This window comes from Trichoderma breve, chromosome 1, assembly GCF_028502605.1.
Source record: "Trichoderma breve strain T069 chromosome 1, whole genome shotgun sequence".
Taxonomy (NCBI): Eukaryota; Fungi; Ascomycota; class Sordariomycetes; order Hypocreales; family Hypocreaceae; genus Trichoderma; species Trichoderma breve.
Genome location: NC_079232.1, coordinates 6150716 through 6173691, shown reverse-complemented (window position 1 = coordinate 6173691; position 22976 = coordinate 6150716). Strand labels below are relative to the sequence as shown.

At 52.3% G+C, this 22976-nt stretch overlaps 5 protein-coding genes across 5 annotated transcripts; 3 read left to right on the top strand and 2 right to left on the bottom strand.

Moving 5' to 3' along the window:
- Positions 1 to 163: 163 nt before the first annotated feature.
- T069G_01796 (protein kinase domain-containing protein) lies at positions 164 to 2462 on the bottom strand (the record flags this gene model as incomplete). Its single annotated transcript, XM_056169006.1, has 3 exons — positions 164 to 518; positions 587 to 1625; positions 1745 to 2462. The coding sequence occupies 3 exons, from the start codon at positions 2460 to 2462 to the stop codon at positions 164 to 166; spliced, it is 2112 nt and encodes a 703-aa protein (XP_056034322.1).
- Positions 2463 to 4946: 2484 nt separating this feature from the next.
- Positions 4947 to 5639, top strand: T069G_01795 (uncharacterized protein; the record flags this gene model as incomplete). The annotated part of the gene is made up of 1 exon (XM_056169005.1): positions 4947 to 5639. One exon carries the CDS (start codon positions 4947 to 4949, stop codon positions 5637 to 5639), a length of 693 nt encoding a protein of 230 aa, XP_056034321.1.
- A 596-nt stretch (positions 5640 to 6235) lies between these two features.
- T069G_01794 (pyridoxamine 5'-phosphate oxidase domain-containing protein) lies at positions 6236 to 7105 on the top strand (the record flags this gene model as incomplete). Its single annotated transcript, XM_056169004.1, has 1 exon — positions 6236 to 7105. One exon carries the CDS (start codon positions 6236 to 6238, stop codon positions 7103 to 7105), a length of 870 nt encoding a protein of 289 aa, XP_056034320.1.
- Positions 7106 to 11748: 4643 nt separating this feature from the next.
- On the top strand, positions 11749 to 16695 carry T069G_01793 (transcription mediator complex subunit med12 domain-containing protein; the record flags this gene model as incomplete). Its single annotated transcript, XM_056169003.1, has 3 exons — positions 11749 to 13058; positions 13114 to 13318; positions 13453 to 16695. 3 exons carry the CDS (start codon positions 11749 to 11751, stop codon positions 16693 to 16695), a joined length of 4758 nt encoding a protein of 1585 aa, XP_056034319.1.
- Positions 16696 to 18172: 1477 nt separating this feature from the next.
- On the bottom strand, positions 18173 to 20973 carry T069G_01792 (rhoGAP domain-containing protein; the record flags this gene model as incomplete). Its single annotated transcript, XM_056169002.1, has 7 exons — positions 18173 to 18450; positions 18521 to 18670; positions 18730 to 19462; positions 19539 to 19744; positions 19808 to 20426; positions 20561 to 20614; positions 20674 to 20973. The coding sequence occupies 7 exons, from the start codon at positions 20971 to 20973 to the stop codon at positions 18173 to 18175; spliced, it is 2340 nt and encodes a 779-aa protein (XP_056034318.1).
- Between the last annotated feature and the right edge of the window lie 2003 nt (positions 20974 to 22976).

Here is a 22976-nt window from a genome sequence, read left to right as displayed (position 1 = left end):
GCAAAGCGGCGGGGGAAAAAACATCATTAAGAAAAAAACACATGCAGAGGTGTAAAATCTCAAAGTCAAAAAAGCCCTGAGAACAAAGACCAAAAAGTCAACAATACCTCGTCCGGCGGAATGCAGCCCTGCGATAGTAACACTCGTATCCCATTGGTCTGCCCTAAAACATGGTCCCAAACGACTCGTCCGTCGGGATGCGCTTCCGGGGGACGCCGTCTTCCGTGGCCGGCTTGCGGTGCCGGAACGTGAAGCCGACAAAGAGGCTCTTGCTCATCTCTTCCTCACGCTCGGCCATGTTCTCCAGCGCGGCCTGTTTGTCGTGTACCTCCTTATACTTGGCCATGTCGGCGTCGTTGCCGAAATCGTCAAAGTAGCCGGCGTCTGTCTCCGAGTCCAGCTCTGGAACAAACGGTGCCCGTGTCTGCCGCAGCGTGTCCCAATCGACTTCGGAAAAGTACTGATGTTCGTAGATATCCTTAATATTGGAAAAACGTTTGGCCCGTGAATTGATGCATCTTTTTTCTGTGTTAGCTCAGGGGGGCCAAGGCAGGATATGGAAGGGTGGGGGGCCGTTTTCACTCACGTTGTTATGAAACTCCAAGTCCGGTTGCTCAAAAAGTAGTTGGGATCTTCCCAGACAGGCCTCTTGAGAACCTCTTTCCAGTGCTTCAGATTCCGCCATGTCTCGTCGGGAGTAGCGCCAGCGAATGGCGGAAAGCCAGTGAGTGCCTCAAACAGCATGCAGCCCAAACTCCAGTAATCTACAGTGTAATCATACTCTTCCCCTCTGAGGACTTCTGGTGCCATGTAGTCGGGCGAGCCGACAATAGACTTTGCGTAATTGACATCGCTCTCGCGCATGGTTCGATAGCCCTCTCGACGCTCGGCCACGGTTCGCTGCCCAATTGGCTTGCCAAACGGTACAGGAGTCTCCGAGGCCCGTTCCAACTTGAGTCGCATAGATTCAATCTTTGATGGAGCTAGAACGCCGGCAGCGAGACCAAAGTCGGTAAGCTTGACGTGACCAGTGGAGTCGACGAGGAAATTCTCTGGCTTTAGATCTCGATGGATGTAGCCGAGCTTATGGAGGGCATCGACAGAGCAGAACATTTCGGCGATGTAGAAGCGGGCATGTCGGTTAGACAGCACCCCAGTGTTGTTGAGAAGGGTGCGGAAATCGCCACCAGGCACGTACTCCATGGCAAGGTATATGTTTTTGTCATCCTGAAACGAATACAGGAGCCGAACAAGCCAATCGCTCTGGGCTGTGGTCAGAATATCGCGTTCTGTGAGAACGTGTCGAACTTCGTCCAGCTTGAAAAGCAGCTTCTTGCTCATGACCTTGAGGGCGCACACTTCCCGCGTGTCCTTTTTCTGTGCCAGGAACACTTGGCCGTAGCCGCCCTGGCCAACCTGAGTGAGGATCTGGAAGTCGCCCTGTCTTAGTCGGATCCGACGCTTTCGAAGGTTGGCACGCTCTCGGCCAGTATACTTGGACCACATAAGTCCGTGAGTTTCGTCGTCCGTCTCGGGGGGTTCCGGGAACTCGGCCTTGAAGGCAGCCAGCCTCTTTTGTCTCGCGCCGACATATGTGAGAAGGTCAAAGTAATAATCGAGGAAATCTGTAAGCAGAGAGGCAATTCAGTCAGTCAATCGGTTGGTCGGCAGCAATGCAACACCTAGAGGTAAAGGATTTGACCCCCAGTTCCCCTCCACACATTTGCACAGGACAAAGACTTACATAGCTGCGTTACATTGACCATTCGGCGAACATTGGGTCTCTGGAGAATCTCACGCTCCTCATCCGTCAAACCGCGAACGGTGTTAAATCTCTTCGCGATGATGGGACGATCCTTTGTCTCGTAGGCCTGCTGGCGAGAGAGCGCCGCATGGCTGTGGTGGGGTTGGCGGTCCTGGTCGTGAGCGGCGAGACGGGGCACGGGCGCATTGTCCTGAGGCTGTCGCCGCCGGGGAGTGCCAGGCGATGCTCTACCGGTGCCAGGAGACGCTCTACCAGTGCCCGGTGATGCTCTGCCCTTTGTTGCGCTTTGTACGGCTTCCTGGACCGCAGCGCTGAGCTCCTCGATAGGCTGCTTGCCCAGGGGCTGTACGTGAGGCTGAGGGGGAGGCTGGGTGGTGGTGGTGGCCTTGCCAGGCGAAAGCGGAGCGACTACGCTTTGCGGGCGCGTCAGCCTGATGGGAGTTTCGATGCCGGGGGAATTCAGGTTCATAGCGGTGTCGAAAACTGTGGGGAGGTCGTGAGCGCCAGGCGGGATCGTCTTCTTGCTGGGGCTTCCCAGCGGCGTGTTGAGAGGGTTGATGAAGCTGTTGATGTTGTTCATGGTTGGGGTGACGGGGCGAGGCGCGGCGTCACCAGCCAGCGGCGGCTTGTCCTTGCTGCTGCTGCTGCTGATGCTGCTGCTGCCGCCGGGGAAGAAACTCGACATGAAGCTGGCCATAATTTTTTTTTCTAACCCGCTGCAAGGCGTGACGTGGCGGCGGTGGAGAGGGACTGTTGACCAGGGGGACAACAACGATAGAGGCTGCCGCCGAATCGATTGGCTGGTGGGCGTCTGCGGCGGAGGATATCTGCTTCTGCGTATGTATACTATTGCTAGCGGTATGTGTGATCAGGTATGGGTGTATGTGCGTTTGCGGATCCCCTCTCGTCGTTCTTTGTCTCTTGAGGCGTCCAACTGGTCGAGGCTTTGATGAGCGAGGTGGAGAAGACGCCGGGGGGAGATTGGAACAACCAGAACAATGATTCAAGATGAAATCAGTCTGGCCGCTAGAGGCGCAAAGATGTTAGAGAAGCGATGATACTGTGGGCAGTGAAGAAAGAGAAGAAGAAGAAGAAGAGCTGGTTAGCTGCAGGGTCAAGAGAAAACAAACAAACAAACGCAAGGGCGGGGACAAGACAAGACAAGAAAACAAAGCACAAGCAAAGCAAAAGCTTACAGTCCTGGTATCGCCGTCTTACTTTTTCCTCACGGCTCGCTGTATCAAACGGGCTGGCAACAATGGATTCTGATTTGCGAGCCTCTTGATCGATCAAGGTAACATTATGCAAAAGTGGCATGGGGGAGCTTTTTGGGTAAGTGGGATGTTGCTGTGATTGGACTGGCTGGGATCCGCCGGCCTGGGGAGGATCTCAAAGTCAACATGGTTGCAGCAGCAACAAGCATTATCGCGGGGTGGGGCGGTGCGATGCCCACTGTGGACAGCAGCTGGCCAGCGCTATCGGGTGCTAACACTGGTCCACCTGTAGCGTTGACTGCAGTGCTGAACTGTGATTTGTGCCCTGTAGCGCCCTGTGGCACCCGCTACGGAAAGCTGGGCTGGTGGCGGCCTTTTTGGGGGCGGCAAGCGATGACCTCAGCAGCGGGGATCGGAATCTCAGCTCCAGCTTCAAACATGCTTCGCCAGTTTCAGGTCCTCCTCAGCATCAAAAATTTCGGCGCTGCAGTGCGTGCATCCAGCGTGCGGGACAGCCAACCGGATGTCCGATGGCCCTGCACATCCAGTGTCTCGATCTGGATTCCTTGCAGATTTTTGCAATTTTCGGAGGCTTTCACTGAAGATTGCTCTTGAATCTGCATGGGGATTAGCGTGTCTGGACTGTCTGAGCTGAAGGGCTCATTCCCATGACAACATGTGGCATCCGATGCTGAATGGCATGACACAAGGGAGGAGAGGGGAATTAACAATGCCAGATCCCGAGTACTCGTACTAGCTGTATGACAGTCCAAGCTGAGTGGAATCTGTCACTGCTTTGTGTTCCAGAGTCAAAGGGGTGGGGACGAGTGGCTTAAAGGCCGTGGGGAAAATGTCGTCAACAAAAGGGAAAACAAACAAACAAATAGATCAACCCCCACATGGTCATATTAGATGATACACGGCAGATGCGTACTCGCACAATGGAGGAAAAGATATCCTTGGTCGTTATATGATTTTGCAATGGAAGATGTGAGACTTCTAGCTGCTGCTGAACGCTTCTGTTGTGGACGTTCGACGCAATTTGCCCTACTCCGTATACACTCCTTACATCATGAGTGATAATGATTTCCTCCCCCTCTCAGTTGATACATGTCTCATCGATTGATAGCTATTTTCTAGATTGTGGTTCCAATTAGTTCCCCTTTATGGTGTGCATCCGAGCCGTAAAAGCCATTCCGGGTCAAGAATTGTCAAAGAAATCGTGCCCAGCTGCCACAACAAAGCGTGCAAGGCAATTGATCACGAGATAAATGATGAAATGCCAAATCTCTTCAGCAAACAATAAATGCTGCTGAAAGACGAGCTCTGATCCCAATGTATTCCTTCATCTCACCCCATGGATGTATGGACTTGCCAACAGCCATTCACCGTCGACAGAGCCTACATAAAGATCCCTTCATCCTCATCATGACAGCCACAAGTTTCTGTAACAGTCTCTCGTTTCAATTCTCCATACAAGGCCCGAGTTGTTATTATGTTGAATTATGCACGAGGTTGTATCCAAAATCGAAGCTTTGTCCATGGTCAGCATGGATGCATCATGCTGCGTTAATAAAGCATGCACCACAACCTCTATACAACCAAGCGTGTACAATTCGCAAATCTCAACCATAAAGAGCCTTGAAGAAATACAACACGTGATCGAAAGGCTACAACGAATCCAGCTTCTTCAAGAACATCGCATCACAGAACTTGAACGCCAAATCAAGTCACACAATGGAGGCGTAGCCGAGTTTCCCTACTTCTCTCACCTACCCCCAGAGCTAAGATGCCAAATATGGGAACTGGCTTTGCCTGTGCAGATTTTTCGGCCCTTTCGCTATCTTCAGCCTTCGTTCCTGGAATGGACAAGTGTTACCCCTCCGCCCGTATCTCATGTCTGTCGGGAGGCTCGATATGTTGCACATAGGCATGGTGCCCTGTATTGTCACGAGTTTCTCGCCCCCATGTCCTGGACATGGTTCAACGGACACAAAGACATACTAGATCTTTCCCCGTATCGCATACCTAAAGATGGGTTTATTCCCCTGCAGACGAAGCTCCTCAAAGAGACTAGAGCCATCTCGCTGGATGCGGATCACGTCGACAATCGGTTGGTAGCCGGGCTGTTTGGTGAGAGTAGCCTTCTTCCGAACGTCCGCACCATCTACCTGATGGCAGGAAACATATTTCTGGCAGAAAGACAATCTTGGCATCCCCATGCAGTAGCCCGACTCTTTGGACACAATTCATTTGCCCATGTTGACATAGAAGATGACAAAGAGGTTGAGCGGCTTGAGCAGCTGCTACACGAGATGGCCAGCGCTTCTGACGGTAGCTTCACGGACAAGTGGCACAGAGATACCATTACCAGATTGCAGACTCAAGTTCGACCGCCGGCCACCTTGATGGGGCCCTGGAAGAAGGCAAAACAGCTCGTAATGCAAGGGTGGATGTCGTACAACGTCGACGCTTTCTCTTTAGATATCGAGAGCTATGTCAAGGAAGACGGTATGATAAAAGAAGACGAGGTCAGAAAGTCGTATCCCGAAATACCTACAGTCAAATTAGTGCAGACATTTGAACTGTCGCCGGTCACTAAGCTCGCAAAGTGGTACAAAGATTATGGAAGACAGTATATCGAGGACATGAGAGGTTGAATCAAGGGAATGGAGCATGTCTGAAATGTACAGATATCAAGTATCTGTAAGTAGGGGAATGATATGTCAGTTAACGCTGCATCCTTTTTACCAAATAAACCCAAACTCATTTTAGTTAAATAAGTGTTTTCGCATATTCAATCACTTGTATCGGAGTTTTATTGCAAGAGAGCTGACAATAGAGTTTTTATACCCGAGGATGTCAAGAATCACGCATAAGATCGATCAGCCCACTCAGCCCCGCTAGTGGCCAATTGCAGCCATGAATCTGATCTTATCAATCTCGGCCTCAGTCACCTGCCAAACGCCATTCGACAATCACTTGACCCCGAGCAGGGGATCTCCCCCCTTCCCCTTGCGTCTTACATCTCACTTCCTACAGATCAGTTCCCTCTTTTTTTGAGTTCGTTTATCAAAGGCTTTCCTCGGGTAAAGTCGAGTTGGCAGGATACGTCCTTGTAACGCATGACCAAGGGGCCCGTCTATAAAGAACCCCCGTGTCGCCTGCTACCAGCGTCAACTGCTGCCTGACTGATTGACTCGTGCTGACGCAAAAGAATCATCATTGCTTCTTTTTATCTGCAGAATCGGTAACCATGAAGCTCCTCGGTGTCATTGGTGGTCTCTCCGGCTGTGTCGCCGCCCTCGAGCTCACCGCTCCACTCTTCGGTGACGGCTCCGGTGAGAGGCGAATCCCATCGAGCTACGAGTCGGCAGTCATGGGCCGCCGAGTTTTGGCCCTCTCGAAGCTTGGCACTTTGTCCACCGTGTTCCCCCAATCGTCGTCATCTTCCGGCGAGGCCGACGCGGCGGAGAGACGACCGGAAGGCCTCGATGGCATTGCAATAGGCTTGCAAGATTACTACGGAGATTGCGAGGATGAAGGCAACCCTACGCTCCTAGCCATCAAGATCGCCACCAGCTTCAAGAACGTCCGTGCCGGGTCCAACCTTACACTGGCCGTGGAGTGGAAGCCTCCGTATCCGCCAGCCAAGCGCATCCCGCTCCTCTCTCGTCTGTCTGCATACGTGCCGTACTTTGGCAACAAGGAGTACAATGAAGCCTCGACTCTTGCCGAGTCAGACGTTTCATCTTCCCCCTCGCTTCCAGACACGGTGCCCTACTCTGCCGCCAACCTGCCCAGGTTCTCGCTCATCGGCTATCTGGAACCGATCAACCCGGACATTAAGGAGGCCGTTCGGCTTGCTTCGTGTTACACCACCAAACATAGCGATGCCAAGTACTGGCTGCCTGGCAACCCCATCCACGCCAGCGAATGGGCAAGGCTGGTTGTCACGCAGGTATACTGGATTGGCGGGTTCGGCGATCGTGCGTACATTGGATGGATTCCCATTGACGAGTGGAAGAAGGTCACCAAGGAGGAGTGGCAGAGCATCCAACTGCCTGGCGAGAAGAAGGGCTGGAGCGAGTGGAGTATCAACGAGGCTGGTGATGGTGAGCTTTGATGAATGCGTGATTCGAGTTTCGAGACGCGCCGACCTGTACAATGTGACGGACCATGTGTTTGTATGATGCTAGCAGTAGTACCAAGTAGTACCAAGTAGTACCGGTAACATTACTTTTTTCTTTTCCGGTTTGATGTTTCATCTTCCGTTTGCCTCACCATTTGCGCGCCTGTAACTGACACTGTCAGAACTCCTACTACTGCCACGACTTAGACAGCTTCGAGTAAGTGTATTCAGTGGAGGCCTCGTTCCACTAATAATGCTTTTGCCCGTCACGATGCTGTTAGATGCCTGTTATAGATAGGGAAGCACATGTAACTACACTATAATTTGTTGGTGGCGCTAGGAAACCACCACAATCATAGAACACAAAGTGACTACATTAATCCATCTCGGCCAAGATCAAATATGTAATGCGTAATCCATATCTATGAAAATGATACGTTATGCCCTTCAAAGCCCAGTTTTCAGACCAAAGCAGTCGCATTTCCCTTGGGCCGCCCAACGGAGAATTATCGGGTCTAGGGTAGCATGAGACAGGGACTCTCGTCGACGTGGCCTTGCATCTTGACGATATTACCTACATGTACAAAGCACACATGCAGTTTTGACGTGCATGTATGGAGTACGGCTTGCTACTACTAGGTGCCCAAGGTTCCCCATTGTCCTCCATGGAGGCTGATGCCATCTCTGCCCGACTCCTGTGCTAACAAAGTTAGTATGTGTTGGGCCTCGGGCTCACGTTTCAACGAAGTGCTACGAAAACTAATCAAGCAAAGACTGTCTCATCCATCAAGCGTATCCGACCCGACCTGCTGCGGAACGGGCTTGATCCGACGCTCTGAGGCTGGGCCAGGCTCTTCGCTCAGTATACCCGGACGATCAAGGGGCGTCCGGCTATCACATGCAAGCCGAAGCATTTGAACTTGTACCACCGTCAAGAAACCATCGAAACTCGAGAGACGGCCTAGGTCGCGCAGCTACTTATGTGCAATCTTAATATTTGCTGTACCCCATCCCGGCAGGTGGGCCTCAGGTTGGTATCAAGAGGCAATGATGCTTGTAGAATCTTGATCGCTAGGTATGGCAATAGCCTAGTGAATGAGACAGTCTCGGCTGGATCGCTTTCACATCAAATTCGTGGCAGCAGCAGGACAAAAACATGCATAGGTTTGCATCACGGTCTTCACCATCGTTTCCATCATCATCGTGAGCCCCCCATCATCGTGAGCCCCCCATCATCGTGAGCCCCCCATCATCGTGAGCCCCCCATCAACGTACTTGGTACTCTGTATGGAGTAGCTGCCGGCATATTCAGCCATCGGGGTAAAGACGGCATTCTTACTGTAGCTGTGTGGACAAGACATTGTCTTGACCTCATGCCGTCACACAGTGGGACAGATGGCAGATCTGGCTGTCCGATACGAGCGAGACCCGGTACTAGTGGTACATAGGAGCCACCCTCATTCGTGCGGAGAGCAATCTCGGGGTCTCAAGCGCAGGTGCTGGCATGCGGACTACTGCTCCGGGCAGTGGCCGCGAGACCTGAAAACTCAAGGGCGAGCGAGGCTCCCGGGGCCTGGCCCGTCCGTATGCCTTTTGCCCTGCCAGGGTTGTCCATCCTCGACTCAGCCGCTATTACTCCCAGGGTTGTATGCATTACTAAAGCCCGTTGTACAAAGTTGAATGCGTCCAACGACGAAACGAACGGGCCATATTTGCGTTGTGGCGCTGAGCTAGGTTGGCAGCGAGGGAGATTGTAGCAAACTTGAATACGCCACCGAGAAAAAATATCACTACTGCTTGCAAAGGCTCGCTGCGCTGCTTCACCGCCTCTAACCCCGCCTAGAAGGAGATTGGGGCTTGAATGGAGGATTTGATGTCGAATGCCCGAGTGTCCACGGAGGTGTATTGGTCAGGCGTCGTCTGAAGTGGCTAATACGAGTAGCCATTGGGTTTGCAGCGGCGCCACGCTTGACGAAATCACCGACGAAGGAGCCCGCGAGCAGAGGCAAAGGGAGAGTTGTGTTTCGGAGAAAGTTTCTTGCATGTCTCGTACCTACATGCACAAGTGCTATCTTGGCTAGGTAGTATCCATGATATCGGTCAGTTTATTTGCGCCGGTTGTCACTTTGCATCGCGTGGCTGCATGCACATGCGGGCAAGGGCATCGAGTTACATGCGCTCTTTGACCAGAGAAAAAGAGGCACCCCGGCCCTCGCAGCATACAGGCAGGACTCATACATGGACGAGTACGGTAATACCTACAGGCTCGCACCTGTAGATGGAGATGGAGATGGAGATGGGATATCCTGTACATGTCCAAGCATGCATGTCTGTATCTTGTGCGGGGGCTGCATGTTTCCGCATTCCGCGTGCTGTCCGGAGTCCAAGTGCTCGTACAGAAGATATGACAGATATCGTGCTAGTAATAGTCCGTTTTCTTGATGGACATTGGTCCGCCATCGTGCCTTACCTTGCTTTTAGTCCGTCTCGTTGTCGTCGGAATTAGTATTACTGCACGCTTTGATCTTGAGTAATGAGTAATGGCAAGGCGAATATTTCGTAATGGCGGGCCGGATAAAAAGCCCACCCCTTGTCTACCGCGAGAAGATGGCGAGAAACGTCCGGGAGAAAACGTGGTATCAAGTCATGAATCATGCCGGCTTGCAACTTGCAACTTGCAACATCTCCCCGAGAGCTCGAGTCTCTCCGGCCGTGTCTGAACGTCGTTCCGTTCATTTTCTGCCTCGACTCGACTCGGCTGAAAGGGCGGCTGAACTGACCGAGTACCTATTTGTCTGGATGCGTGCCAACAATGCTGCCGCCAAAGCCAAGCCGTAAACAATACAGTAAATGCTGGCTCCGCGCTACTCGAGAGGTTATTTGCAGCTGGGATCCATCAAATCTGAGGGGAAATTTTGGGGATGGGGGAGATGGTGCAACGGGGTGGCCGCAGCCACACAGCAAATGTCGTGGTGGCATGTGGCGCATCGCGGGCTGGAGCGAGTTCCTGATTTGTAGAGGTACCTTCACCAACCCCATATTGCCATGGAAGGACAGTACTACGAGTACATCAGGTACGGAGCAAGCAGCTTTCCGTGGTCTAGCGGCAATATTGGCTGCATAGCGCCCGCCAATGGCCGCAATCCCGCTGGAAGGCCCTGAGCGATGCTTTTTGCTAACTGGAACATCAAACCTGAATCCACCGATGAGTGCCTTATCGCGCTGCTAACTTGTTTGCCCGTCCAAAAGAGGCAGCACTGCACGCCCCCTCCTCGTCCGGTTCCTGTTGGCATCCGGCCCTCTTGTGCCCAAGGATCATCTCCAATATCGCTTTGAGATTTGTGGTGGTTGAATATTGAATAGGGGCTGGGTTTTGTGTAAGGTTGTTTGACATCGTTCAAGTCGTCAAAGGGAAATAAACGCTGCACTGGCCCTGTCGATATTACCCGAGCTGCCTCTTATCGTCCTTGTGCGCTGGTGATTAAGGATCAAGGCGCTGCCAAGGTTACTAAGGCAAGTAGGTACCAGTACCTTGCCTTTCAGTAATTTTAGGTCTGCTGTGCTCCACGCCCCGTGCTACTGCTCGTGCAGGTAAGGTAGGTAGGAAGCTGTTGGGTCAAGTACGAGTAGTACCTGTCACGCATCTCACGTTACACAAAGGAAAGGAGAGAAAAAAGAAAGAAAGAAAAAAGCCGCGCAAAATCCGGTGTCAGGACCAGCATCCGGACCTACTGTACGCTGGGGACGAACCGCTAGACAAGTTTGTACAGTGTCCTCGCAGCCCTCAGGCCTTAGTGCCGCAGTACCTGCCTGTACTCGTACTCATACCTGTAGGCTGTCACACCACCTACAACGGCCCAAAGATTAGTGGGAATTGTGCGTCCAGTCAGCATCGCACAGTGTCCAGGGTACAGATACGGAACGCCCTCGGCGTGCTGTGCGACAGGTACAGATACCCTGTCCCGTACCTTGGCGAGACAAAAAATAGGTGCTAAGGGAATCGAGCCGTCAGCTTCGCTCTCGCGGCCATTGTTCGCTCCCAAAACGCCTTTGCCGTCTGTCATATCGACTCCCTCTTTTTTCCCCTTCATTCCGTCATTGGAACTTCATCTTGGCTGTTCTGCTTTTGCACGCCATTGCACCGCCTCATCGGCATCTTGCCTCCTCAGATACGCACATCAATCGTCCTCGCGAGTCGTGCGCCAGAGCCCTGATTTGCTGCCGCGCGCGCTATCGCAACGCCTGAGGCTGGGGCTGATATTCGGGTGCAGCGGGAAAATACAACTCCCTTCTGCCGGACATCGGTTGACGGTTCCGTACCTTCTCGGGGCCCAAAAAAATCCAACGTCCACTCATCTTCCTCGCGGCTGTTGTCCACCTCATATCAACCTTCTCTCAACCTCTCTTTCCGCTGCGGCAACTGTCATCAGGCTCGACCGACCTTTGGCACGTCTATTCGCCTCTCCGAACTAACCAACTACCCGGCTGCTACCCGTCTGCTACCCGTATCGCACAGTATCGACTCGGTACCTACGCATCCACCTCGCAGCACCTACCTACTACCCTAACCTTTGTTGGCATCCACATCTTCATAGCTAGCAATACAACGGGATGGCGCCTCACCTCCCGTCTGAGAGATGACCTCCAGGACCCCCATCGGCGTCCACCCGCGACCGCCGCAGCGAACCCTCAGCAGCACGACGCTGCCGCCGGTTCAGCGGCCTCCGCCCCAACGCGCTCTGTCGCAGCAGCTGTTTCCTTCATCACCTGTGCGCAAGGACTCGGCCCTTAGCGATGCCTCGAGCGATTCTTTCGATCCTGCCCAGGCCCAAGGTCAAGGGCAGGGCCAGGGCGCAAACCTTGCCCAAGGCCACGGCCGCCTCGTCACCACGCCGCGAAGAGTCGGCTCTCGGTTGCGCCTCGAACTTTCCAATATCGACGCTCCTGGAAGCGTAGCTTCAGCATCAATGTCGGCTTCGGCCTCGGCATCTGTTTCTGCTGCTTCGTCACCACAGAGCCACACAACGTCGCGTGGGCCGTCCATGGCTGACGCCGTAGATGTCGATGGCTCAAGCCCGGCACCCTCTCGGGCCTCGGCCGCCGACTTCGATAACGATAATCATCCTTTACCCATGCCCAGACGACGCCCGCCGACATCACAGACATATCCAGAGCTCTCGAGGAGGTTAGCAGCACCTCCAAGGGCTACTCCCGCCCTCAAGAAGGATGGTCGCCCCAGGCCGTGGACTGTCGAGGTTCCCAAGAATGCTCCACGGTATCCCTCTGCGGACAAAAAGCCCAACCCTGCAGGTGGTGACCCGTTCAGTCGGGGGCTCTTTTCTGGACACGCCGACTTCTTTCCTTGGCATGGCGGCAATGGCAAACACCACGAGGACGACTGGAGCCCTGAAGCGATCCAGAAGGGCACGTGGGATCGTGGCAATCAGAACGAGACGAGCACCGCGAGAATGACAATATCCCCGGCCATCAAGCAAAAGACCGGCCTGAGTGCCCTATCCACCATCTTCATGGGTGTGCTTAACCAGCGCAGACATCGCGGCCACGTCACTGCTCCATCGACATTTAAACCTCCTCCTCGCGTTACCCTTACCGATACCAAGAGGGAAGTATGGATGAAGGATTTGGCCAATCCTGCCATATCTCTTCGTCGGCTGAGTAGAACTATCCCTCATGGTATCCGAGGGCGAACTCTTCTCGACCAGTGTCTCAACAAAAGCGTGCCGACCGAACGAGCTGTCTGGCTGGCCAAATGCGTTGGTGCCAACGAGATTCGTGCTTTTAAAAGAAAAGGAGCTCCCGGCGGCGCCTTTGCTATAGCAGGCGAATTCAAATGGATAAGGGACTGGACTGTTTTCGTGGAGCAATTTGTAGAATCTGTTGCCTCGGCATTTGGCGAGCAAGACTGGAAGGCCAAGTTGACTTATGCGTGAGTTGAAGCCCTCACTCTTTGCCCTCTATCGAAGCTGACTTTAGTTGATTAGTATACGACTGGCGACGAATCTCTACGCCGAAAAGCTCCTTGACCGAGATCACTATCTTGATTGGATCACGTCTGGCTTGGAACATAGCCCCCAGTCCAAGATTCCTATGTGGATCCTGATTGCTCAGATTTGCTGGGCCGACATCTTACGCTCCCGAAAATATGGACGCCGTCTTGTATACTCCCTTCTTGCCCATCTCAATACCGTAAGTCAGCTGCTCCATTACATTTCTCTCCCTGCTTTTTTATGGCCCGTAAGCAAGGATTACATTGGGATGAACGATGAGGTTGAGGAGAGAGGGAATGAGTGGATAACCATACTAACTATGTGAAATGATAGATTCATATTTCTCCTGACAAGGATATCCTCATGCAACTATCGAGCCAGCTTTCCAGCTTGTTATCCTCCCTCCTCAGGAATAACCCCGATAGCTTCATCGACCCAGGCCTTTGGCCAAAGTATAGAGATGCTCTAGACGCCTTCTTACCACGAGATGACAAAGTGGGCCGAGAAGCGTACCACTACATCAACATCAGAAATGGCCAATTGTCTTTCACAAGCACTGCTTCGCCATTGGCCGGGCGACCACAGCTGGTGCGGCTTTTGGACGCTACGCTTCTTAGTCAGATAGACCGCGATCTACCACAGAAATGCTGGGCTACTGGAGACGACAAGGTTGATATCGTCAGGACTACCGTAGACTGGGCTACTTCCTTTTACCGTCCCGGCTTGGCAAGGGTGTACATCGCGGCCAACTTGATCCGGTTTTGGAGCACGCTCAGGGTCAACATCACCGGTGCGATCCTCGAGCACATGGACACCATACCAGCCGGGGATGGGGGGCGGAAGCAGACCGTCTATCAACTGGTAACAGAGCTGGTCCGGACTGGACAGTTTTCGGTTCCCCAGTACCTAAAGTGGCTTATGGCTCGCGGCGCCTGTAGCCACCCTTCTGAGGTCGATTCCGATGATGCTCCCTGCACCACCAGACTGCTTGTTCACCTACCATTACGCTATCTCACCGAAGAACAGAAGGATGATCGGGCCAATCTGCTGAGACGGGCTGCCAACTATTCTACTGCCGAAGAAGCAAACGACATTGGCAATGCCCTCATGTGCGTCAACCACACCCTGGGCCTACCCGTACAGGGCGATGCCATGGCTGGCAGAAACCCGATTCCCTTGCGGAAACTTCTTCCTAGAATTATCAGCAGCTCAAAAGCTTTGCAGACCACCGTGGGCCTTCATCTACGCGAGACTGTCTTGAGGCTCGTCAAGGCTGTGCAGCCCGTGTCTCTGCGCCTGTTCTCCGCGATCCGCACTATTTTAGAGGGAACTCAAGACTTTTATGCACTTTGCGACGTCTTGAAGCTTTGCTCTAGAACAACCAATATCGAGGTGCTTGCGTCCTGTGTCGATACTGTTAACCTGAATCTCCAAGTTTTTTACGCTCAGGGTGGTGCAGAGCGTTTATTCAACATCTTCTTTGAGCGGCTAAAGGCCATTAATCAAGAGCAAGGTCTGGTTTCGCGTCCGTTGCTTGCTTCTCTGTGCTTCCTCTCCAGGCGGATGCCGAGCCGCCAAGAAATATCCAAGTATCTCGCCCATGAGCTTGCCCAAAGTGATCGCAATAATGCGACCGATGCTTGCTCCCCCATTTCAGATAACATGGTCAATCCACCATCGGGCGCTGATGGCGAGGTGTCGGAACAAATCGAGAAGCTGCTGGCCAGTGGGAATAGCATCGACCACCCGACCATGAATCGCCTCTTCGGATACATCATACGCAGACTAGAAGCAGGCTGGGCCAAGATGGATGACAACCGCAGGATCCACGCATCCCTTCTTACCCGCCTTCGTTTGTTCGACTCCCAGCATTTCGACAAGCTCATGTCCGACTGGGTTGGACGTGTTCGGTTGCTCAAGAGCCGGAAGCGATTGGATGCCGTGTTTCCCCTCCTAATCATTACCGATGCCTTGCCTGTTTCGTTCCTGGTTGGCCCTGCAAGCTTGACCCGAGCTGCTGCCCCAGGAGAGGCTGATGCGGCGGCGCCACCTGACCTGGCGACCCCAGGGGCAGTAACATATCTTCAGGAGCTGCTTCATTTGATCCTATCGAAATTACCTGCCGATACCGACCTCAGCCAGGAGGAGGCCTACCGCTTTGGCATCTACCAGCGGGCCATCCAGTTCAATCATTACAAAGGTCTGCTTTCTCTCATACGCCACGCGGTCGTCGAATATGCAGACCTTCGAGCGCGAGATGGGAACGCAAACCTGCTACTAGACGACGGCACGTATCGTGAGCGTGTGCTGGACACCTTGCGACTCTTAATTGTGGTGCACACCGCAGACGTAACCGAAGTATTCAGCGCCAAAACTATCCCGCCGGCAGGGTTCCGCCTCGTCCATGAGATAATCGGCAGTCTGTTTCAGCAGGAAGGGGATCAAGGCGCGTCGTCGGCTGCGCCTTATGACCAAATCTTGCGCCTGGCGAACGAGCTGACTATGCCCTTCTGTCAAATCAAGCTTAATATGGACCTTTCCATTCCTGCACCCCGCCCAACCGACGGTGAAGATGGCCAGCAACAGCACGTTTCTCAGTTTGATCTATTTGCCAAGGCTATGGATCGTGCTATTGAAGCACAAAATATCATGTGGACGACTATGCTTCCCTGCTTGAGTGAAGATATTTCTCGGCATCTACAGAGCCAGGCCCGTTCACGATTTTTGGATCTAGTCCCAACTTCCTCATCGTCATCCAAGGATCCAAGCGTTCTCCATGATACCCTTGCGAATAGCAATAATCTATACCTGGCGGAGAAGCTCCTTGGCGTTATTGAGGCCATCGTTGTAGGCCAACAACCGCCGAATACGGCTCAGCTCACCAGCGTCCTGGCCGACAGGCTGTCCGATCTCGTCGAAATCGTCGTTGCGCCAAAGGATCAAGAAGACAAGATGAAGGGGTTGCTGATACCCATTATCGAACACTGGTTACCGATGCTGCTTAAATTCGTGCTCCTCCACAGTGTGTCGTTGGAACCATTGAGCGCATCTGTCATGACCACTACTGCCCAAGGCAAGCTAGTTTTGCCTCCGCACCACGAAGCACGAGCGCATACTGTTCTGACTCTCTGTCGCCTGTTCCTTGCGCTTGAAGCACTGCCAAGCCAGATAGTTGGTCCCAGCCTGCTGCAGCAGGTTTTTGATGTTACCACCGTGTTGGCGGATGGCCTGCCAGATGACCTGCGCCTTCACTGCGCCAAGTCCATTCTTCTCGTGCCTGGCATGATGCCAAACTTGCACTCGTCTTCGGACGCTCGCCTATTCTACATCTTTAGCGTCCCGCAGCTCACCGCAACAGACGGCCTGATGCTTGCCCATAGAGAAAAGACGACGATGCCCCATAGCACAGCAGCCAGGGGCATGGGTGCAATGTATGGCATTGGCCCGACGACCCAGGAGAGGCTCTCCCCGTTTGTCCTTCGGCGATGGGAGTTACTGAGCGAGCCCACTCCCAACGTCGGCGTGAATGATACGAGCTTGAGCTTGGGCCTTTTTGAAGCCATTAGAATACACTAGTTTGCGTGTATTGAGAAGAGAGTATTGGCTTCTTGGCTTTCCCGGTAGCCCTTTCCCCTCTCATTTTCTCTTATACTTCTTTATTATACTTAGGGTTGTTTGGTCTTTTTTCCTTTCAAGGTCTGGGTTGCTTGTCTTTCAGCATCATATTCATCTCATCATCACGAAGCACTATTCAGCGCGCATAATGGCTACGTTCATGATCATGCTTTTATCCGGCAGAGGAGAAGCAAAAAAGAAGAAGGCGAGCGGGAACTCCAGGCCCTTGCCTTAGGATGCATATCTCCCTCAAGGTAGTGCCTTTTTCTTCTGCATTTTGTGTTTACTGTCTACTTTTTTTCTTTACTTTTGTTTGTCTGTCCTGTTTAGGAGGACGTATCATACCAGATGTGGAGATGAATTCCCTAATTGCTATGGCTTATGCGTCGGTTGGTAGCGAAAAGGGGCATGAAAAGCCAACAGTGGAAATGGACGTCCGTTTTGGGATCGCGTAGGGAGGAAGAGATACCTTGGAATGAGAGGAGTTGTGTCATCGACAGCATAGCATTTTCTTTCAACCCCCTTATGTTTTTCTTTTCTTTTTCTTTGTCAATTTTTTTTCTTTCTTTCCGCTACACTTTCCATTTTGTCAGAGGAGTAGAGAGGGATTCTTCACCAACTTGTTTCTTTGTGCTGGAGAAGCCATAAAATTGTGATACAGGAGGAAAGGGGTTAAAGAAGGGTGTGACATATTCTGAAACCGACATTGATGTAGAAGGAGGCTCATTGCGAATCATTGCTTTTGTTTTTCATCAACCTGGGATTTTGGAGTTTGTTGTGAACGGCATGGGTATAGGGAGAGGTTTTGAAGCCTGGTTTTGCTCTTTGCTGGTTGTTTTTGTTTTCTTTTGCTGTTTCTCTGTAGGATACCTTTTCTGAATTGAATGACTTGATTTATATATACACACATAATGCGATGAATAGTTGCGGCAGAGGAGAACGGAGACAAGATGAAAAAAGGGGACAACATTCTATTATATACTTTGAAGTTATCCTAGCTTATACAATCTAGTCATTCCATCCATCAATCCCATCCACATCGCTCCCATGACAGAAAGGAAATAAAGACGCACGTGGTCTTCTTAGCCAGCAAGCGACCGATCAGTAGTACTTGAAGCTATGAACAATACAGAGGCAGATTTAGAGACCTTCTCCAGCAAGAAAGGTGTTTCAACTAAATAGCGATGATAAATTTTGGGGTGGTGGATGGGAAGCAAAATGTAAAGGAAATTGATTGTATAAATCGACACGTTTGTGAGAAGTACAGAGGAAAAGCAGAAAAGAAAACCGACTAATGATTGGAAAGGTGAGATAAGAGTAAGGGAAGAAAAGAATAACTAGGGAACGAAAGAATGGAAACGCCATGCAATAGAGATAAGATGGAGATAAAACAGAAATAGGAGACTAGATTTCTTTAGAAAGTGCATAGCAAGCTAAATTAATCCTCATCGAAAATCTGGTATGTGTTGACCAAAATGGTATCGATGACTTTGATCTGCCAGCCAGCATCTGTAATGGCGGTGCTTGGGTCAGTGCCCATGAGGGTTGGACCGAGGATGACGGCTAGGTTGTGGGAGTTCATGCGGTTGACGTGAGAGTTGTCAATGACGCGGTGAAGATGAAGCATCAGGGCGCGCAGGGTAGCGTAGTTGGGGTCGGGTAGGCTGTTGATGATGGCGTGGAGAGAGTCTCGTCGAACAATCTCATCCTCGTTTTCTGCAAGTACATGGTTAGTAAACAAGTCAAAACAGGCAAAAAGAGCCTTGGGTTTTGGGAGATGACATACTCGCCGCGTTAATAAAGCTGCTGTGGTGTTCTGTCGTGAACAAGGGGTCAGGCAGGTCACGGAAGAACTGCTTCAACAGGCCCGTAACACTGTTGACATCATGAAAGAAGTTCTCCGGATTTCTGAAATCAAGGGCTTGTGCCTGGGATTCTGCACAAGAGAGTATTAGTAGGTGGCCAAGTAGCCAAAGGGATGGACGTGGGACATACCAGAATCGAACATTGTTTTCAGTCTGTTAATGTGATTCAACGACCCAGATTGACGGTAGATGCCCTCTACCCCGAGACCAAACAAGTCAACGGCCTGGATACACTGATACACAACCATAGGGACAGCAAGGCCGTCCCTCTCATAAAGGCGACCGAGATGAACACCAAACACTGGCTTGGAGGCTGGGGGGCCGTGGTTGGGGGCACTGTATGCCGGCGGAGCGCTTGGCCCAGGAGGCTGGTACGGAAGTCCCAACTGAGGAGGCGAAGCGCTCTTGGCTGATGGGCCTTCGTTATCTTGGAACGGAAGCGCTCCGAGTTGAGGCGGGCCGGTGGCAGTGGGGCCGCCATTGGGGAATCGAGGAGCTCCTGGTGCTGGACCTGCGCCGTACTGCTGAGATGGAGGGCTGACAGGAGAGTTCAGCATGTTGCCCTGGCTAAAGGTTCGGCTGTGATTGGGCTGATGGAACGACTTGAGAGGCTCTGCACTGGTGGGAGTTGAAGCAGCCGCTGGCACAATGGTTCCTGGTCCTGGTGGTCCCTGGAGACCTGGACCGCCTGGTGGCGGACTGCCAAAGCTATTGGAAGGGCCTGTTCTTGAGTTGACAGAAAAGGACTGCGGGGATTGCTGGTATTGGCCTTGAGGAGCAGCCTGGCTGACGGAAGGCTTAGAAGTGTGGGAGACAGAGGGCAATGATGAGTGGCCCATGGTGCTGGGGGCTGGGCCAAGGACCTAAAGGTAAAGGAAGAAAGCATGTTAGTATAGGAGTGGCTAGATATGATCGTCAGATGGGACATTGAATACGCACCGGATTGCGTTCATATTTGATCTCGCCAGGGTTTGGCTGAACCTTGGAGTGAAATCCTGCTACGAACTCATCTAGGTCCTTGTCGATGCTGATGGATGCAATGGCATATCTCATGCTTCGGGGCTGGTTGGGGCCGATGGAAGCTGTGTTCCTAAAGGGGCTGATGACAAGACCATTGCCTAGCAGCAGGTTCTCGTTGTTCAAAGCTACAGAAGAGTTTACCAGTCAGCATCCAGCTCGCAGTTCGTATTTTGCCGGCCAATACTTACCGAATCTTTGCATTTGCATCCCAACGGCGGAATCTATCTCGCGGATAGCCTCTTGTAATGACTTGACGATCTCGGGGCGAGTCGTGGTCTGAAGCTGGGCCTTTTCGGTCTGAAGACTGGTGACGGCGCTGTGGTATATCTGGTCTGCGGTCTGAACCTTCTTCAGGAGCTCCTCTTCCTGTTGGGCGGCTGACTTGTGCGCCTTGAATGCGCCCAAGACCTTGCCGCCGCCGGGCCTGCTCTCGCCCGTCCTGGCGCGATCATACTCTTCAGCTAGAGAATCGTATTTTGCTTTGCTCTTGCGCATGGCGGCTTCGAGGTCGACAACTTTCTGCTCAGCAGCTAGGCCGTTGGCCTTCCAGACCTTGCGGTTGCGCTCGGCATTTCCGGCGGCCTCGAGGAGCTCTTCGTTCATCTGGAGAAGTGTGGCGGCAAACTGGATGCCATTATCAGCCATGCGCTCGTGAATATGGACCATTTCCTCATAGACGTGAACGAATGTGCCTGCGCGGTGTTCGGGTCGTCGTATGTTATCCTGGGTGGCGCGCGCCAGCTTCTTGAGGGTCTGGGCACTGTCTTCTTCCAGGCCGGCTCGTTTTTTGAGAAAGGTACCGAATTCCTAATTCGACGTCAGTTTCGTCTTCGCTTCTCTTGTCTCAGCCCCATGGTGCTAGAGCTGCAGCTAGCACTGCATGTCCAGCCCGCCGCCTATGTACAGGGACTACGATCTAGATGCAAGATAAAGCAACTCACTTTTGCGGAAGCTATGCTCTGCTTCAAGCGCTGTAGCAGCGCGGGAATACCTTGCTGTTGAGAAGAGTTAGCATCGAGATGACGCGCGCGCATTTCACTCGCAAGATTCGTACCTCGGATGCCAGCACCTCGCCAACCAGCTTCAACACGGCTGGATCAGTCGGGGGTGGAGGGCTAGGCTGGTCCGCAGCAGTCCCCAGGTGAAGCGTCGTCATGCCCTCGCTGATCTTTGGATCGGTTTCAGCGCCTTCTTGCACGGTAGCAGCATCGCCGGAAGCTGGTCGGCCCAGTGTGTGGTCGTCTAGTGTAATGGACCCTGAATAGTCTCGCCTGTGCTGCTGCGTCGTCATCTGCGGCATCTGGAGCGACAGTGACGGCACCGAGGTGTCAATGGGGGAGCGAAAGTCGGACATTGTGGGCACGGTTTCGCCTTCGAGGGGGCTCGACGCCTCGGATATGATTGGGAAGGGAGAGATTGGACAGTAGGCGATGACGAATCTCTGTGTTCGTATCGTCCGTTAATTCGCGAGGGAAAAAAAGAGCTGCGCCGCCACGATTGGAGTTCGTGCTAGGATGTGGATACGGGTGAGTGAGATGCAGGAACAGCATGGAATGGAACGAACTATAACGGACCAACGAAGTGGCGGGAGAGGGAGGCAGGGGTGGAAAACTCACTGCAAAATCGTGAAAAATGTCTTTGATCGTCCCGGCCCTTTGTGAAGACGAGGGCGATGCTTTGCGACGTGATGAGCTTCGCAAGCCTCGGTTTGGAGCTTGATATCTCTCCTTCTTCTTTTAGCTTGTTGTGTGTCTAGGATGAGCAGCAACGGAAGCGATGTCGATCAGTTCAGAGAGACCATTGAAAGGAGCCGCTCTCTCCGATGTCGTCACCAGCAAGAAAAAGAATGAATATTTGGAAGAGAGAAAATAGGTAAGGAAAAATAAGAGCAGGGTGAGGGGCCCAAGATTCGTAGAGCACAAGCCAATCGGCAAGCGATGCGGATTACAGAAGCCGGCTGGAGAAGAGATTTGGGGGCCGGGCTATTTTTTCGGACAGTTGCCAAGGACGGAATAGATACAGCACAGTACAATTCTTCCTGCAGGTCGAAGTGGGTGGCTGATGGAGGTATCAAATGGGGGACGAGCTATAAGATGCGGATAACGTCGATGTGGATGGAGATGGGGATAGTAGAGGATGGGGATGAAGAATGGAGATGGAGATGGGGGGAAAACTTAGTATGGGGGTTTGGTGGCATGTTTTGGCTTTCAGTGGCTCTCTTTGGGGGGTTGGTGCTGCTGAGAGGCAATGCTGGCCTTCAGTACATCCATTCTACTAGGCCAGGTACTTGCAGGGCGCCGGCGTGGCACAGAGGCAAACGCGCTGGAAATGGCAGTACCGGTGCATACGGGTAAGGTAGCGCTGAAATCGCTCGCTATGACCGGGGCGCCATACATCGCGTAGTGCATCCAGGTCAGTACCATTTCAAGTACCAACTCCGTCCTCGTGTGCAATTAGCATCAAGCCCATTTCAACCAGCTGCACCTCGCCAAAAGTGGTTGAGTTGACCATTGAGTGCTGGTTTCTTATGGATGATGAAACTCACGTCATTACGCACCGCCTTTCTCACGTCCAAGATCCACTTTCGATTTCCTTCTTTCTCTTTCCGTCTTCTTCAATTGTTGCTCCTTGTCTCTCATGTCTCATGACATGCTGTGCAAAGCGAGACACAGTCAGTGAAGCTCTCCGGTGCATTGCTTGAAGCCTAGTGCCTCTCACATGTGCGTGGCTGCTGCGGGGAGCCCAGAAAGGCTGGAGACTGGGCAGGAGCTGTCCAAAGTTTCAGCGGCTCAACCTTAAAATAGGCGCGCTAGGGGACCTATCCCAGGTGGTTTTAGCTCATATGTCCACGTACGCTGAACTGTAGAAACGGAGCACGAGGTTTCAACAGCGGAATGACCAGAATGTGACTATCCTGGCCACAAACAAACAAACGACAACTGTTGGAAAACTAACAAAAAACAAACAAAGAAGCTACCGGTTTCTTCCACAAGCTAATCACAGAGTATGAATCCAGGTCAAGATTTGCTGCTAGGGCTGTCATTATCGATCAACCATCTTCCCCTCTCCGGATGCATCTGTGCCGATCTCTCAGCAACGCCCAAGGAAGAAACGAAAGCGCCACCAAAGTCTCCAGTCTCTTTTTGCTTGCGCCGACATTGTTGTGAAACGTGCTCCTAATCTCTCACTGCGTCAACAGATGATAAGCCATCCATAGAATTAATGCCCGATATACGAGCAGTGCGATGCAACGTGACAACTGCATGACTGAGAGATTGCTGGCCGTTATGCTCACCACTTCTCTTGTTTGAACGTCGCCCACTACAGCAACACTCGCGCTTGGGTCTCATGACATAT